This window comes from Scomber scombrus, chromosome 6 (assembly GCF_963691925.1).
Source record: "Scomber scombrus chromosome 6, fScoSco1.1, whole genome shotgun sequence".
NCBI lineage: Eukaryota > Metazoa > Chordata > Actinopteri > Scombriformes > Scombridae > Scomber > Scomber scombrus.
In genome coordinates, this window is record NC_084975.1 from 13752482 (window position 1) to 13771198 (window position 18717).

Below are 18717 nucleotides of genomic sequence, written 5' to 3' on the forward strand. Positions count from 1 at the left end.
AATTCCCCTAAAATATGCAAAAAGATTTTTTTCTGAAATGACTGTTGTAGTATGATTATCAGGTGAACCTTGTTGTGTATCATGATTTTGGTCATCCTACAGTGTATAATATTAACGCTATTGACGATTTTTCACAATAGAATTCCCCTAAAATATGCAAAAAGATTTTTTTCTGAAATGACTGTTGTAGTATGATTATCAGGTGAACCTTGTTGTGTATCATGATTTTGGTCATCCTACAGTGTATAATATTAACGCTATTGACGATATTTCAAAATAAAATTCCCCAAAAATATGCAAAAAGATTTTCTCTTCTGAAATGACAGTTGTAGTATGATTATCAGGTGACCCTTGTTGTGTATCATGATTTTGGTCATCCTACAGTGTATAATATCAACGCTATTGACGATTTTTCACAATAAAATTCCCCAAAAATATGCAAAAAGATTTTCTCTTCTGAAATGACAGTTGTAGTATGATTATCAGGTGACCCTTGTTGTGTATCATGATTTTGGTCATCCTACAGTGTATAATATTAACGCTATTGACGATATTTAAAAATAAAATTCCCCAAAAATATGCAAAAAGATTTTCTCTTCTGAAATGACTGTTGTAGTATGATTATCAAGTGACCCTTGTTGTGTATCATGATTTTGGTCATCCTACATTGTATAATATCAACGCTATTGACGATTTTTCACAATAAAATTCCCCAAAAATATGCAAAAAGATTTTCTCTTCTGAAATGACAGTTGTAGTATGATTATCAGGTGACCCTTGTTGTGTATCATGATTTTGGTCATCCTACAGTGTATAATATTAACGTTATTGACGATTTTTCACAATAAAATTCCCCAAAAATATGCAATTTTTTTTCTCCCTGAAATAACTGTTGTAGTATGATTATCAGGTGACCATTGTTGTGTAGCATGATTTTGGTCATCCTACAGTGTATAATAATAACGCTATTGACGATTTTTCACAATAAAATTCCCCTAAAATATGCAAAAAGTTTTTTTTCTAAAATGACGGTTGTAGTATGATTATCAGGTGAACCTTGTTGTGTATCATGATTTTGGTCATCCTACAGTGTATAATATTAACGCTATTGACGATATTTCAAAATAAAATTCCCCAAAAATATGCAAAAAGATTTTCTCTTCTGAAATGACTGTTGTAGTATGATTATCACGTGACCCTTGTTGTGTATCATGATTTTGGTCATCCTACAGTGTATAATATCAACGCTATTGACGATTTTTCACAATAAAATTCCCCTAAAATATGCAAAAAGTTTTTTTTCTGAAATGACTGTTGTAGTATGATTATCAGGTGACCCTTGTTGTGTATCATGATTTTGGTCATCCTACAGTGTATAATATTAACGCTATTGACGATTTTTCACAATAAAATTCCCTTAAAATATGCAAAAAGATTTTTTTCTGAAATGACTGTTGTAGTATGATTATCAGGTGAACCTTGTTGTGTATCATGATTTTGGTCATCCTACAGTGTATAATATTAACGCTATTGACGATATTTCAAAATAAAATTCCCCAAAAATATGCAAAAAGATTTTCTCTTCTGAAATGACAGTTGTAGTATGATTATCAGGTGACCCTTGTTGTGTATCATGATTTTGGTCATCCTACAGTGTATAATATTAACGCTATTGACAATTTTTCACAATAAAATTCCCCTAAAATATGCAAAAAAAAAAATTTCTGAAATGACTGTTGTAGTATGATTATCAGGTGACCATTGTTGTGTAGCATGATTTTGGTGAGTATACAGTGTATAATATTAACGCTATTGACGATTTTTCACAATAAAATTCCCCTAAAATATGCAAACTTTTTTTCCCCCTGAAATCACTTTTGTAGTATGATTATCAGGTAACCCTTGTTGTGTATCATGATTTTGGTCATCCTACAGTGTATAATATCAACGCTATTGACGATATTTCAAAATAAAATTCCCCAAAAATATGCAATTTTTTTTCTCCCTAAAATAACTGTTGTAGTATGATTATCAGGTGACCATTGTTGTGTAGCATGATTTTGGTGAGTATACAGTGTATAATATTAAAGCTATTGATGATTTTTCACAATAAAATTCCCCAAAAATATGCAAACTTTTTTTCCCCCTGAAATCACTTTTGTAGTATGATTATCAGGTGACCATTGTTGTGTATCATGATTTTGGTCATCCTACAGTGTATAATATTAACGCTATTGACGATATTTCAAAATAAAATTCCCCAAAAATATGCAATTTTTTTTTTACCTGAAATAACTGTTGTAGTATGATTATCAGGTGACCATTGTTGTGTAGCATGATTTTGGTGAGTATACAGTGTATAATATTAACGCTATTGACGATTTTTCACAATAAAATTCCCCAAAAATATGCAAAAAGATTTTCTTTTCTGAAATGACTGTTGTAGTATGATTATCAGGTGACCCTTGTTGTGTATCATGGTTTTGGTCATCCTACAGTGTATAATATTAACGCTATTGACGATTTTTCACAATAAAATTCCCCTAAAATATGCAAAAAGATTTTTTTCTGAAATGACTGTTGTAGTATGATTATCAGGTGAACCTTGTTGTGTAGCATGATTTTGGTGAGTATACAGTGTATAATATTAACGCTATTGACGATTTTTCACAATAAAATTCCCCAAAAATATGCAAACTTTTTTTCCCCCTGAAATCACTTTTGTAGTATGATTATCAGGTGACCATTGTTGTGTAGCATGATTTTGGTTAGTATACAGTGTATAATATTAACGCTATTGACGATTTTTCACAATAAAATTCCCCAAAAATATGCAAAAAGGTTTTTTTTCTGAAATGACTGTTGTAGTATGACTATCAGGTGACCCTTGTTGTGTATCATGATTTTGGTCATCCTACAGTGTATAATATTAACGCTATTGACGATATTTCAAAATAAAATTCCCCAAAAATATGCAAAAAGATTTTCTCTTCTGAAATGACAGTTGTAGTATGATTATCAGGTGACCCTTGTTGTGTATCATGATTTTGGTCATCCTACAGTGTATAATATTAACGCTATTGACAATTTTTCACAATAAAATTCCCCTAAAATATGCAAAAAAAAAAAAATTCTGAAATGACTGTTGTAGTATGATTATCAGGTGACCATTGTTGTGTAGCATGATTTTGGTGAGTATACAGTGTATAATATTAACGCTATTGACGATTTTTCACAATAAAATTCCCCTAAAATATGCAAACTTTTTTTCCCCCTGAAATCACTTTTGTAGTATGATTATCAGGTAACCCTTGTTGTGTATCATGATTTTGGTCATCCTACAGTGTATAATATCAACGCTATTGACGATATTTCAAAATAAAATTCCCCAAAAATATGCAATTTTTTTTCTCCCTAAAATAACTGTTGTAGTATGATTATCAGGTGACCATTGTTGTGTAGCATGATTTTGGTGAGTATACAGTGTATAATATTAAAGCTATTGATGATTTTTCACAATAAAATTCCCCAAAAATATGCAAACTTTTTTTCCCCCTGAAATCACTTTTGTAGTATGATTATCAGGTGACCATTGTTGTGTATCATGATTTTGGTCATCCTACAGTGTATAATATTAACGCTATTGACGATATTTCAAAATAAAATTCCCCAAAAATATGCAATTTTTTTTTTACCTGAAATAACTGTTGTAGTATGATTATCAGGTGACCATTGTTGTGTAGCATGATTTTGGTGAGTATACAGTGTATAATATTAACGCTATTGACGATTTTTCACAATAAAATTCCCCAAAAATATGCAAAAAGATTTTCTTTTCTGAAATGACTGTTGTAGTATGATTATCAGGTGACCCTTGTTGTGTATCATGGTTTTGGTCATCCTACAGTGTATAATATTAACGCTATTGACGATTTTTCACAATAAAATTCCCCTAAAATATGCAAAAAGATTTTTTTCTGAAATGACTGTTGTAGTATGATTATCAGGTGAACCTTGTTGTGTAGCATGATTTTGGTGAGTATACAGTGTATAATATTAACGCTATTGACGATTTTTCACAATAAAATTCCCCAAAAATATGCAAACTTTTTTTCCCCCTGAAATCACTTTTGTAGTATGATTATCAGGTGACCATTGTTGTGTAGCATGATTTTGGTTAGTATACAGTGTATAATATTAACGCTATTGACGATTTTTCACAATAAAATTCCCCAAAAATATGCAAAAAGGTTTTTTTTCTGAAATGACTGTTGTAGTATGACTATCAGGTGACCCTTGTTGTGTATCATGATTTTGGTCATCCTACAGTGTATAATATTAACGCTATTGACGATATTTCAAAATAAAATTCCCCAAAAATATGCAATTTTTTTTTTCCGGAAATAACTGTTGTAGTATGATTATCAAGTGACCCTTGTTGTGTATCATGATTTTGGTCATCCTACACTGTATAATATTAACGCTATTGACGATTTTTTACAATAAAATTCCCCAAAAATATTCAAACTTTTTTTCCCCCTGAAATCACTGTTGTAGTATGATTATCAGGTGACCCTTGTTGTGTAGCATTATTTTGGTCATCCTACACTGTATAATATTAATGCTATTGACGATTTTTCACAATAAAATTCCCCAAAAATATGAAAAAACACATTTTTCTGAAATAACTTTGTAGTACGATTATCAGGTGACCCTTGTTGTGTAGTATGATTTTGGTTATCCTACACTGTAAAATATTTACGATATTGAAGATTTTTTAATATAAAAAATCTCAAATTATATCAAAACTAATTTCCCCAAAATAAATGTTGTAGTATGATTATCAGGTGACCCTTGTTGTGTAGCATGATTTTGGTCATCCTACACTGTATAATATTAACGCTATTGACGATATTTCAAAATAGAATTCCCCAAAAATATGCAATTTTTTTCCCCCTGAAATAACTGTTGTAGTATGATTATCAGGTGACCATTGTTGTGTATCATGATTTTGGTCATCCTACAGTGTATAATATTAACGCTATTGACGATTAATCACAATAAAATTCCCCTAAAATATGCAACAAAAATGTTTTCCTGAAATGACTGTTGTAGTATGATTATCAGGTGACCCTTGTTGTGTAGCATGATTTTGGTGAGTATACAGTGTATAATATATACGCTATTGATGATTTTTCACAATAAAATTCCCCAAAAATATGCAAAATCACATTTTTCTGAAATAACTGTTGTAGTACGATTATCAGGTGACCCTTGTTGTGTAGCATGATTTTGGTCGTCCTACACTGTATAATATTAAAGCTATTGACGATTTTTCACAATAAAATTCCCCAAAAATATGCAACAAAAATGTTTTCCTGAAATGACTGTTGTAGTATGATTATCAGGTGACCCTTGTTGTGTAGCATGATTTTGGTGAATATACAGTGTATAATATTGACGATATTGAAGATTTTTCACAATAAAATTCCCCAAAAATATGCAAAAATATTTTTTATGAAATGACTGTTGTAGTATGATTATCAGGTGACCGTTGATGTGTGGAGTGAATTTGGTGAGACTACAGTGAATAAAAGTGGAGATATTGAATATTTTTCACTTTGGTACTGCACTTTGTAGACGGTCCCTAAGCGCTCGCCTCTCCGCCCGCAGTGCATAGAGAGCAATATATTTCCTGCAGCCTGGAGGACGACTCGTTTTGGCGAAAATTAGTTTGTAGTCAATAGTCTACCTTACTACGATAGGAAAGAGACATTTTTTTATGTTTTAACAATGTTTCGTTTGTGAGATAATGATCGCTGAAGTTCGAATCTGCCAATCTCTTTCTAACTTTACCCAAGTCGCTGAAAATAAATGTCTGATCAGTCTCTGATCCATCCTGCTCAGACTCTCTGCGCGGGGCAGCTCTCCCGCATCACTCTCTCGGTCACCTGACTGCAGCTGGATCTCTCTCCTCTCTGACGGAGCTACCAAACTCAACTTTTTCTGTCAAAGATAACGTGTTGTGTGTCAGGCTTTTATACAAGCTAATGGACTTTAACATTAGAGCTGACCTGTTAGGTTACGTTACAAGGCTGCCGGTAAACGTTGGCTGCGCTGTTTCTTACCTTGCTCTACGTTGACTTTACTAGTTCCAGCTTCACCGTCACCACCTTTTTTAAAATATTTGTTTAGAAAATCTCTAAGGCCTCTATTTTCCTCTTATCTTTTCTTTACTTTTCTGAGCACCGGACTTGGGCTGACCGGACATTTTTGCCCCCCCCCCCCCCCCCCCCCTACCCTGGGCCCGGGACAACAGACCCGTTAGTCCCCCCCCTATCAGCGGGCGTGCTCTAACGTATTAACTTGATTTGATTTGATTAAATTGCGTGTTACCAATTGAAGCAATTTTTTAAATAGGTCTTTTTTTCAGTGCATCATGCTCAGCCCTCAATACACCAGCTCCTCTCTTTTCAGATGTTACTCTTGTGCCTTTCAGACAGACACATTATCAAGGAGGGAAAACTTTGTACACTTTTATTTTGCCACAGAAGGTTGCTTCAGACTGGATCACACATACAGTCTAGACAGCTGACATGCCACATACAATATGATAACCATCACCAATTCTTGAAAAGCAAAAAGGGGGAGTGATCACAGACATTTGTGCAAAACATTACTCATCATCAGCATATACACAAATGCTCCAATACCTAACTTTTAACAGAGTAACACTAAATACTGACATGTATTTGCATTTCACATGATTTATGATGTCAATTTACAGTTTTTTGTATATTAGAGCCATTTTAGCTTATCTTTCCGCACATTTTGAAATAAAATATTCACCAATAAGCATTTTTCACTTGAGAATTACTCTTTATAATCTCACCTGGCATATTTTAACATTCATAAAGTACATTGCAGCACCTACTGAAAAATTCAGCCATAGGTATGAGTTTGCACATGTTTTTGTTAGTGACGTTCAACTGGAGGCCCTCCACACCTGGATGTGTTCATGGCCCAGAAGCAAACCTGGACTCGCTAACACAACTTGTTGAATTTCATATCTTTACAAACACAAATATACCAACATATAACTTATAGTTGTTGCCCAGTTTCCCAGCCTGTATTCTTGGTCCTTAGTGTTTTTTTAAATGTTCTTTTCTTTTCAGTCCACACTGAAAACAAACAGGAGAACGAGCACCCTTCAGTCCCACAGATGTTCAGAATTCAGAGAATCTTAATTCCTCCAGGCAAACACTTAACTCCAAAAAAGTTAATCAATATTCAGTCTGGTTGCATTGATCTATTAAGCAGCGAGGAATTGCTGGTTTCTTGTTTAGTTTGTTAATGTGTAACTTACACATCCACGTTCATTTTCTCTGTCATGTCCTTGATTCTGCACTCCCTTCAAGGTGCTGACATATACCTCTTTGGAGCTTTGCTGCTTGTGCTGTAACCAGGATGATAACTGTCACTGAAGGAGCGGTTAGCAGATTTAAGTTGCGAGTCAACCCACCACTCCTCCACAGCCTTCTCTAAGTCTGGTAAGATGTCTGGCACGATAAATTGTTCTGCTATAAAGACTATCATCTCCACAACCAGTAGCAACACCCAACCTAAAGCCCCCAGCCAATATGAGGAGCCAAGGCTGGAGAAGTCCTGCTGGATTTCTTCTTGATGCTGATAGGTGAAAAGAGACCAGCTGAGGAGGAAGAAGAAACCTGTAGAAAGAAGAGAAAGAACGAGTCAAATCAAGTGCTATTGCCAGGAAAAGAAAAAAGTCATAAAGGTCAATTGTTAAATGCCTGGAGCTGTAGAACATAGTTTGTATGATAATTAACTGTAATTCTGAGGAAACTAAAAGGACTCTTTAAAACCTGCTGCCCTGCAGGGTATGTAAATGAGTAGTACATAAAAGAATTTCTGTAGGTGCGGATTTGACATTAAGGTTATTTGAGGTTAATAGGAAATGAGGCTATTTTTTACTACCTTGCTTGATATGTATCTATTATTTTAAAAGCTCACAAAACAACAGCAGTTTAATTATTAATATAGTGGAATGCAAGAAAAGGTTTCACATATTTTGAGGAGTATAGGGCTTTTACCTGTAGAGGCCATGGTAAGGAGCAGCAAGGTGGTGGGGTAAAGTGCCTGTCCTGCCATGAGAAGAGAGCGGGTGTTGGAGTAGGAGCGCACCGTGTTGGATGTCCAGCAGAGGGCAAACACCAGAGACAGAGCACCAGTGCTTACAGCCAGTAAAAAGGACAGAACCCCAAATACTCTCTCTGCTTCCATGGCTAGATGACAAAGATACATATATATACAGACATAAATGAGATTTTCTTCAAACTGCCACTGGAAAAGTTTGTTTTGCTTATTGTTACGTTTGAGCTTACACAATGATGTATGTTCGAGTTTGGCACAAGAAAGATATGTTCACATTCATCTGCTGAAAAGTTTCTCTATGCTCATCTTAAATCTCAGTATAAAATGTGTCAGTATGAGCATGATTTTTGTGACATAACAAATAGTTTGGAACCAGTCACAGTCCAGTATGCAACTCAAACAAGTGAGATGATGAAACTTGAAGCCCCCAGTACACATACACTGAGAACAGGCTTTAGTTAAGAGGTTAGACATTGTATTGTTGACTTGTGTCTAGTGATTGAGCTTTTAAAATGAAAAATATTTGATTTTGTTTTGTCATGGAGTAGAATGTGTAGATATATTTTTCATTTATATTATTTAAATTTGAGATAATGTTATTTTAAACTTGTTTGGTGTTCAAATATACATAAAATATTATGACAAGCAAAATATTTTAAGATGTCTTGGAACTAGTCTGAAGGAACTCTTCAAGTAACTATTTGAAGAAGTCAGCATGATGAAGTGAAACATATTTAAGGAATAACACACATGGACTGTCACGGAAAGCCCAGTAACATTAGTCTGCCTACAACCGAAACCAGAAAAGCAAAATCAAGAGTTCATGTTCTTTTTCAGTAGTTCCCACACACTGTAGCTAATCCCACTCTACATTCAATTCATTTTGAAAGAAAGACTAGAAAAATGTTGTCAGAATACAACACACAGTAACAATATACATTAATGGCTTTTTCTTATCAGTGACAAGAAACAAGATTTAAGTGACTCAAACAAAAAGGTTCATCAGTTTCAGCTGAACAAGATTCCAGCACATCTGCCTTCATCCACGTGTGAGCTTCAGCAGGTACAAAGAATGCACCCCTAGGGTAAAGGAGCAAGCTTGTACTTGTTTGATACTTTTGAAAGTCTCTTCCGCAACCCAATGTTTTTACAGTTTCCTCCTAATGCTGATTCACTTTAGAGATTCAAACATGTTTAAAAAAAACCTCCCTATCACAGAATCAGTGTCTTATCCACACAACACAACAAACACATCTTCCCTTCCTGTTCATTCAATATCTCAGTGACACCTTTGATGTAAACCAAAGAGATCGCTTTAGATAGATGTCAAACTTGATATGCTGATTGCAGAAAGAAGTGTGAAAAGGTGAATGTGGATTGTTGCTCACCACTGAAGACTTTGCCATCCTTATGATTTGTCAGGTCACTTTGAGTGTTATTCCACTCTGCCCAGAGTCCCTTGTCCTTCAGCCAGAATGGTGTCCAGACTGCATAGCACACACAGAGGCAACCAGCCAGCCCCACACAGGACTGAGCAAATCTAAAGCGACTGATGGAGTCCCCTAACTCCAGCAACTTCATGTTTGTACAGCACTGAGAGGAATGCAAAAAATTAAAAACAGAGGAGTCAAAAGGTGTGTGATTAAAGCGCAGTGAATTTGAGTAAGAGCAGGTAAATATGACTTAAAACTAACCTTGTTGTTTGTTTTATATAAATCAGATATAATACAGTAAAATCAAAATGGAAGTCCCGTCTTACCTTTGTTGTCGATTAAATAAAAAAGCTGTCAGGAACAAAGCTGTTAAGATACACAGTGATTAAAAACTGTGTAAAGCTAAAGCAGTTTAGGTTCCAGGAGCTACAAGTGTTTACTGCTGTACAGTTGTTACTGTACCTCTACTTTCAACACACTGACACAATATGACTTGTACTGCCCATGGCTCACTCATAGTTGAACCCTGTCAGTGTTACTCCACCTCCGCTGCGGTGGAAACTCCCCCAGAAAGCTGTTAAGAGTTCCCCGTGAATTCTCCACTGTGGCCCCCCAACACACACTGTAGGGAAAGTGAAAGTTCCACCGACAGCCATGTATTATTTGAAGAAGCAGAAGTTTGAGTGGTTGAAACGGAGCAACAGGGAATAAACAATAAATTCACATTTAGAGGAAGTTAAAAAAGTTTGAAATCCCCTGAGAATTAAGAGATTTTTTATATCATCAATATATCACTCATACATTTTGTTGGCATCAAATGCTAAAAGTGTGTGGTGGGTGTCAGCGGGTCGTTATGTATGACAAAACAGCAAAGGAAAGCCCACTCTCGCTTCACACAGTGGTACACAGTACGTCACATAACTACCACCCCCTTCGCTTTCCTTTGTTATAACGGAAATGCGCCCACAGCCCACCCAAAAGCAAGCTTTAAAAGTCAGTCCTACTGAAATGCCATCAGTCTTGAAGTGCAAGACAACATATTTTGTATAAAATTAGATACAGAATCTATCTAAATCAAACGTGTAAAATGAACTTACATAAATACATACATAAATAGAGAGAGAGAGACATAAACATTTTCATCACCGATCCATTAAGGTTTATTTTAAATGACTGAATATGGTCAAATATAGACAGAACATTTCATTCTTTTATTCACAGATCATTAATTTCACAGAAGGTAAAATACATTCTGATAAGATAAAGTGCATATGAACAAAATAATAAAAATTTATAATTAAGATCAACAGACTTCAGATGTTTGACAGTAAAATGTAACTGATTTTGGTTGATTTACATTTGGCATTTACTTCAGTAAATAAACATCTTTTGACTGTGTATTATGAAAAGCAAGGCCATCTCTCTTAGCAGCTTAAAAGTAAGGCCTCGAGAAGCAGATGTAAAGCACTCTCACAGCAGTCCTTTTCTTCCTTTCTGGCCTTGCCTGCTTTTCTTTTCTCCGACTCTTCTCTTTAGCCCGCTCTCGGCTAATGTTTTCCTCTTTGCTCTTCAAAAATAAACGTCAGATTTGACCTGGAGTCAGGTGTTTGTGTCAAGCTTTTCACCATGAACAAAGAGAGGAGGAAGGATGCATAAGTAGCTGCCTTCCAAAATTTGGCAGCTACATCCGTGCCTGTTTATCCTAAGCTTACTTTCTGGCTCTTTGCAGCAGGGCCTTGAATACATCAAAAATCTCTGGGTCGTCCCCGGCAGACAGCTCTGGAGTGTTTTTCTCTAGCCAATCAGAGGAACGGATTTGATTTCTAAGAGTACCAATCAGAGAGTCCAGGCCCTCTGCAGGCTTAGATGCTTGGCAGTCCAGCAATACAAACTCATCAGTGGCCGGCGAGCCTGTGTCAGGAACAGGCCTATCCTTCTCCTTCAGCTGGTCTGATGACTTGCTCTGGGGTGATGATGTTGAATTTACAATCGCAGCATTGTCTGAATCTGCACTGTCCTCTTTTACTGAATTTTTGCTTTCCTCACTGGATTCTTTAATAGAGAGTGAATCATGGCTGGCAATTTTTTCTTCAGTTTCTTTCAAAGCCTCTCTAATTCGCTTCAGGCCTGAAATAACACAAAACATTCCCAGAACAAGTCAGTAACTATAATCCAATCAATGCCTAGATTAAGATACAAAGCAAAAACCAAGCTGGAATAACACAAAACACTGACTGATCAATGAAATAACAATCTAATCAGTATCTAGTTTAAGGCAGAAAATGGATGAGAATAACATTAAAAATGTGGAAAAACAGATATCAGCTCTTAAGCTAACAAATAAAATGTGTACACTGAAAGAAACAGAATATACTGTATATAATACTTTATGACTCACCAAGCTGAAGGTGACTCTGTTGGTCTGCAAAGACAATGCGAAACCAGCCGGGTATGGAGCAGGAGAAGGCCTGACCACAGCTCAACACTACCTTGTGTCTGAGGAAGCCCCTCCACATAGACAACTCCTCCTCAAATGATGACTCTCTGAGGTACTACCAAAACAGGGAAACAGTGACACATAAAAACTACATGAATGCACCCACACTGTTTTCAAGAAACAACCACGTGGAACACAAAGTCCGAAAGAATTGTTATCTGAATTTTAATCAGCCCTAACAATCTTAACATGATTTTGGTCTTGTTACCTTCCTGAGGTCAGCCCAGACATACAGTGCAGCAGGCCTGTCCAGGTAGTCAATTCCCATACTCTGCAGCTCCCCTGTCACGTAGCAGTGAGCAGCTTTCAGTCGGCGTCTGTTCTCAGGCAAAAATGTGTCGCTGATCCACTCTTGAACATAAAAGCAAAAAGTGACAATAGGTAAGTGTAAATGAAATGTTACAAGTCTTTGTGCAGATTGATGTTCAGCAGCAGCCCATACTGTGCTCCTGTCAAATCAGTGCAAGCTGAAAAAAAGGGGCCTGATATACAGACGGGTGACAAATCAAAGAAAATAATAGTACATGTCTGAATGCTTAACCCCTACAGTGAGTGGACCTGGTTCTTCTGAATGATCACCTATGATGAAAAATATATATCCTGATGGGAGTGGTCTCTTCCAGGATGACAATCATCGTGCCCATCCATAGGGATAATGTGAATTATATGCTATGACCTTCACAGTCACCAAAGCTCAAGCCAACTGAACAATGATGTTTATCCCTCCAGTGGAGTTCAGAGACTGTAGAATCAATAACAGGGAGTACTGAAGCTGTTCTGGCGGCATGTGGTTGCCCAAAACCTTACTAAAACATGCTATGTTGGTTCTTCCTTTAATTTGTCACCTGCCTATTTCAGAACAATTTTCAGAAATAATTTGCTTTCATGAATTTAAAGTCGAGCATTCACAAACTGTTTGCTTCATGCAAATACAGCTGGTTGAATCTGTTAGAATTTTGGCTTGTCTCATTGTCTTATTTTCCCATTTGGCAAGTTGTGTTTAGTCTAAATCTGACATGACTACGACAGTGTGTTTGCAAAAGCACATATAGAGCTTTGATCCATACCTCTGTCCTGAAGAAGTTGTGCTACCTGGTGCTGTGTGGTTCCAGAGATACCATGGAATGAGCCCAGCTGGGCCAAAGCCTCCACAAGGTCTTTGTTCTCAGTATACAAAGTGCCTATTCTGATTCCTGCCATTGCAAAGTCCTAGAAAGGACAAGAGGAAGTTAAACGAGACATGAAAGCAAACACAATATAAAAAGGCTCACACTCTGGCACAGAGCAGCACAGTACTTACCTTGCTCATCCCCCACATTACATGTGTCCTCTGAGGGTCGGGCAAACTGAAATAAGGGCACATCATTAGCGGTTAAGAGGCTGTCTTCGGCCGCAATTGTTATGATTAAGGGTCTGATAGAGTAATCATGCGGAGGTCAGGTTCATACAGTACCTGTCTATACTGAGGACACTGTGAAATGTGACAGCTTCATCAAATACTGTCAGCATGTAGACTTCATCTATGATGGCGTGGAGCTCATTTCTAAAGCAGGAAACAATATACACCTTTACAGTCCAGCCTTAATGATGCTTTATACAGTTAATGACTGCTTATGACAATGAAAATGCAAGATAAAAACGGTTCCTTTAACGTCCTATGTCAGTGTAAAAGCACTGTGGTTTATGGTTACAGCAGCTCAGTGCCTGTGAGGGTCTATGGAGGGAATTACTCTGGGAAGATCATTTAGAAAACAATAGATGATGTAGGAGACTCCTTGGCACATGACTGAACTTGACAATATGCTGATGGTTAAGAGAGGTGATAAAACTCCTTCAAGAGCGCTTGATATTCCACACACAGGGCAGAGCTGTCGTCCGTAAAATAAGAGTTCACAACAGGAACTGTATGCAAGGGCTTGTCAATGTGCTTTAAGGAGCCACAGGACTGCAGACTGGGAGGATTACAGTGTTAGGCCACAGTGTGAGATAATAGTGGGGCTAACATACCTTTTGGCAAACTCCAAGAAGGCAATCATCTCCTTCGGGGTGTAGATCTCAGCAAGGGGGTTGTGGGGGTTCATCAGGATAACAGCTCGAATTATTGACCCCTAAAAGAGACAGACAGTTTCTAAATAAATGGGAACTGATATACTGTCTTTAAGAATAAAGCTGCAAAACAAATCTCACAAAAAGCAGCATCTGAGGCCTTTACCTGAACATAAAACATAGCTGTAGTGTTTTTAGAGCGGTTCAGTATTTCTTTTAGGATTCATTGAGGGCAAGTGTTACAAATGCATCCATGAATTACCTCCTCCTTAGCTCTTTTCAGACCTTCTTCTAGTTTGGCCACAGTGAGATGGAAGGGTCGACTGTCTTTGCCACTGGCCTGTAAATCACAAGTAACAAGAGGAAAAGAAAAAGTAATTCAATGCTGGGAATGGACAGCAGAAACATACAACCTACTGCACAAGATTACATGATGTCCATAAAAATATGAGTTCCACTGAATGTATACAATCAGTAAGGCACAATAGTATGAACAAATACACAGACACATAAACAAACACATGCAAGTAAATCTGGCTGTGTGTTCCTACCTCACAGTCAAGAGGCACATGAAACAATTTGACATCACTATACAAATGCAGGTCTTCAGTGATAACACCGTAGAAAGGAGTAGGAATGAGAATGGCATCTACAAAACGAAAAACACATGAAACACAAAACATTTAAAGATGTATGTGTGAATACAATCTCCTTGCAAATTGCCTATGAATGATGTATGTAAATGCATAAAATCTACTATTTAGGGTATTAGTGGTCATTTTTGTCTTTTAATCTTGTAAGGCGTGTTAACACAAATAAATGATGCACCATCAAAGTGATCCACCTTGGTAGTAAATAGATGAAAGTGGCCTTTCTCTCAGACTTAGGAGTTTTATATCAAGGCAAATACATTGCACTGCTTCAAATTAGGCCTTGCTTTAAGTGGCACTAAAGATTAAGAACATATGAGGTGTTTTGTTTAATTCATCATGCTACATCATACCCATTCTCTATTAAACTTAACATAATGATTTGATTTGATTTTTTAGATATGTAGATTTCATTAGATATGTAGGTATTACATTTGTATTCATACAGTAAATATATGGATATACTGTATCGTATGTGTGTATAAATGCATTTGGGAACCTACCTTTAGGGTCGCAAATTACTGCAGCAATACATGAGAAGAGGGAACCACAGCCGTTCATCACCACAACCTGAACAAACACACACATCCACCGACTTATGAAAGACCCAATTAAGGCACAGAGAGAGGCCTGATAAATAGTGTATGCACCAATTCATCCACCTGCTAAAACAGACATTCATTACATCTGCAAATTAAGTCGGTTACATTAAAAACGCAATGATAGTTCAATTGTAGGATTTGGTATCTCTATGATCGGAATTTGAGTTAATCAAGTAAATTAACTGAATCCACCGCCTTCATTTTTGAGAATGAATGGGTGTAATACAGTCAGTAATTACATAATTTCCTGGACATCTGTATCCATCACAACATGAGACCTTCTTTACACAAATCTCAGACATCCAGTTTAATTATTTAAAATCAAGTTTAATTTGGTGTCAAAAGTAAAAGTTGTTATTCTGAAGAAATAAATTATAAATGCATTCATTGTGATGTTGTAGGTAATACTGATGTGATATTATTGATCACTTTATTCCCTTAGAAATGTATCATTTTACTGTTGTATCTTAATCCAAAAAAGAAACTAAAATCTAACCCATCTGACTTATTGTCCTGAGGAAATACTGTAGTCTCACAAAATGTAAATACTCCCTTAAAGTGCAGGCACAGCTGAATTGTGTTTTCTTTGCATATGAATAATTATTATCTTACATTTTAGTATACTTAAATGACTGCAGATTGTTTCTTACACATATGATCATAGGAATCATGTTCTCTCAGGCATTAAAAGCAACAATCTTCACTTACATTGTCAGCTTTGAGAGGGTTTGGAGAACAACAGTAGTGAGTCAGGAACTTTGCAACCTCCTCTCTCAGGCTGCAAGAGAGTGAGATAAAAAGGTTTTAAGAGGATTCATGTTTACTTTGTTCAATTTTTAATAAGAGCCACATGACAAATGTGCTCTCTCATTAAAAATGAAGATAAATGTCAACTTTTGTCTCTTACAACGTGTGTCCCCTCCAGTCTGAATACTGCAACAAAGACGGGTCAATATGGAGCATGTCAGGCTGGGTCAGCTGTAAAAGGAAGGGATATGAATTCATTTGTGAGATAACGTACAGGGGTAAACACATATTATACAACATTACATCATTATTATCCAAATGTGACTGCATTGTTAATCTTACCCGTTTATGAAGAAGATCATAGCATAATTTGTTCTCACTGGTGCCCATGTTTATTACACCCTGGGAGAGAGAAAAGGAGAGGATCATATAAACAAATGTCATTGTCATTTTATTAACATATTGGAACTGCCAAATAGTTTTTAGTATTTAAATGACACACTCACATTAGGGTTGTTTGTGTCATGGTATCTGTCTGCTCCATATTGGGCATAGCCCTCCTGGAGAATGCCTTGATGCTGTCGGATAGCATTACCGCGGTTGGACAGGTACACGCTGCGGCTAGGAGCTTCTGCACCTCTCAGAGTTGCCAAAATGATCTCAGACATTTCGCAGGCCTTGACAGATGTGGGCACTGTTGATGTTGTCGTTTCCTCAGTGGAAACAGCCTGTGTAGTGGCTGCCTCTGAAGGTGGCTGAGATAAAGATGATGAGACAGAGGGGGCAGCTGCGGCCGTCAGTGAAGCTGACAGATTAACTAGGGGTGACACAGTGGGGTCCGCTGGTGTTGTTGCAGTGGTCTGAGTATCCCGTCTGACCAATGCCCCTGTGAGCATGCTGAACAGGCGCAACTCATGCTGGCGCTCCTGTTCCGCCCTCTTCTCCTCCCGCTGCTCCCGCCGCTCATCGGCCTGCAGCTCCCTCTCCAGCCGTGCCTCCTCAAGGGAGAGGAGGCGCTCTTCAGCTGACTGCTGCCAGGTGAGGAAGCTGGTCAGAGCTTTATCCAGTCGCCCCTGGCTGCCACATCTAGCACCTACATGACCCCATGATGTTTTGCCCGCCCGTCGGCGCTTCCTCTGTCTTACAGCAGATGGAGGATGAGAACCTTCCTTACTGGGTAGCTCAGATGCATCATGTGGCACAGGACCACCACCAGACTGGGTGGCAGAGCCAGAAATATTCAGGTCAGTAAACCCTGGTGACAAAATAAAGATATGAGACAAGACTTGCAACTACTTAACACCAATTAATCTAGTCATACAAATATCAATAAATGCACTTATAATGTGGATAAACTACCTGAAGGAGAGATCCTTGCATTTGAACTCTCTCCTTGACCCAGTGTGTCCTCTGGTCCCAGTAGAGACTGCCCATCAGTTTCCTGATCATCCCCAGATCCATAGTACATCTCTGGAGGTGCAACACCTGAGTTCAGCATGCTCTCCTCAACATCTTCACATTTTATATCTAGCGGATCTCCAGTCTTAGGAGGGTGACCAAACAAAAACCCACCTGTAGAAGCTGGACCAAAGGCACCTGCAGAAACCCCTTGCAGATACGCATCTGTCCCACCAGGACTCTGAAAAACTTGTTGAGCTATGACAGCCCCGCCCAGGGAAGAGTAAGTGATAGCCGGTCTGTTCGCCAACACCCTGTCCATCACATCATAAAACTTCCAAGACCTCATTTTATGGTTGTCCTTTATGCGGCGGTACTCCAGCTTCATCTTCTTGATCTTCTCCCTGCACTGGTCACCTGTGCGGTAGATGCCTTTTTCGCGCAGGATCTGAGCTATGCGGTCAAACACACGCTGATTGCGCAATGAGCTCTCTAGTTCAATCTGGACCGACTCATCGGACCACAGCTGGAGCAGCTCCACTATCTCCGGGTCGGTCCAGTTGCTGCCTCGTTCATGCCTCCTGCCGCGGAAGTCCATCCTTTAAGTAACAGGATGTATTCTGCAACACAGGATGAGGGGGTCATTGAAACATGCTTTGTCAAGTCATCTTTGTTATCACCTTTGTCATCCCAACTTCAGTCACAACAATAACATTGATTTCGGGTAAAGATGGTCACATGCATTCTTAATATCCATAGTTCATGACAACAGAAATTGTGTGTAGGCTGTGTTTACCCACTCATGCTCTCCGCTCACCGTAAATCTAAAGAGCTGCTCTTCGGAAACAGATTGTTGTGGATCTGTCACTCAGATGTGACATCCACATAGGTCGACACATTTCACGGCTTGGTTAACCCGCTTTGGACCGGTTTGGAATGACAACGCTTTGTCCAGTCCGGTGCTAAAATATCATGTTCTTTCCTACCAGCAAATCTGTCACAACTTGGTGAAATGGGGAATAGACGCGTGAAAATATCTACATCCGGGTTGACGGCACATGCGTGCTGTCCTTATTCCGGGATAACTTTGGTCCGTGTTAGCGGGGAAACTGCTGAAAGCGGGCTGGATTTCACTTATGCCAGGCTGTAAACGGGGTAGACACAACCATGCG

The 18717-nt window shown here is 37.8% G+C and overlaps 1 protein-coding gene across 1 annotated transcript; it reads right to left on the reverse strand.

Moving 5' to 3' along the window:
- Window positions 1-10764: 10764 nt before the first annotated feature.
- On the reverse strand, window positions 10765-18540 carry accs (1-aminocyclopropane-1-carboxylate synthase homolog (Arabidopsis)(non-functional)). Its single transcript, XM_062420892.1, has 16 exons — window positions 18363-18540; window positions 17507-18165; window positions 16654-17402; window positions 16490-16549; window positions 16308-16378; window positions 16109-16178; window positions 15302-15368; window positions 14700-14797; window positions 14411-14488; window positions 14110-14210; window positions 13556-13645; window positions 13403-13448; window positions 13170-13311; window positions 12311-12453; window positions 12004-12157; window positions 10765-11732 (listed from the first exon to the last, which is right to left on the reverse strand). The coding sequence occupies exons 2-16, from the start codon at window positions 18141-18143 to the stop codon at window positions 11314-11316; spliced, it is 2925 nt and encodes a 974-aa protein (XP_062276876.1). The 5' UTR covers window positions 18144-18165; window positions 18363-18540; the 3' UTR covers window positions 10765-11313.
- Window positions 18541-18717: the final 177 nt, after the last annotated feature.

Coding starts and splice junctions, on each gene's coding strand:
- accs (XM_062420892.1), bottom strand. CDS start 18,143: ATGGACTTCCGCGGCAGGAGGCATGAACGAGGCAGCAACTGGACCGAC. Junction 16,379..16,489: donor ATGATCTTCTTCATAAACGG/GTAAGATTAACA, acceptor TTCCTTTTACAG/CTGACCCAGCCTGACATGCT. Junction 15,369..16,108: donor ACCCTCTCAAAGCTGACAAT/GTAAGTGAAGAT, acceptor GTGTTTGTTCAG/GTTGTGGTGATGAACGGCTG.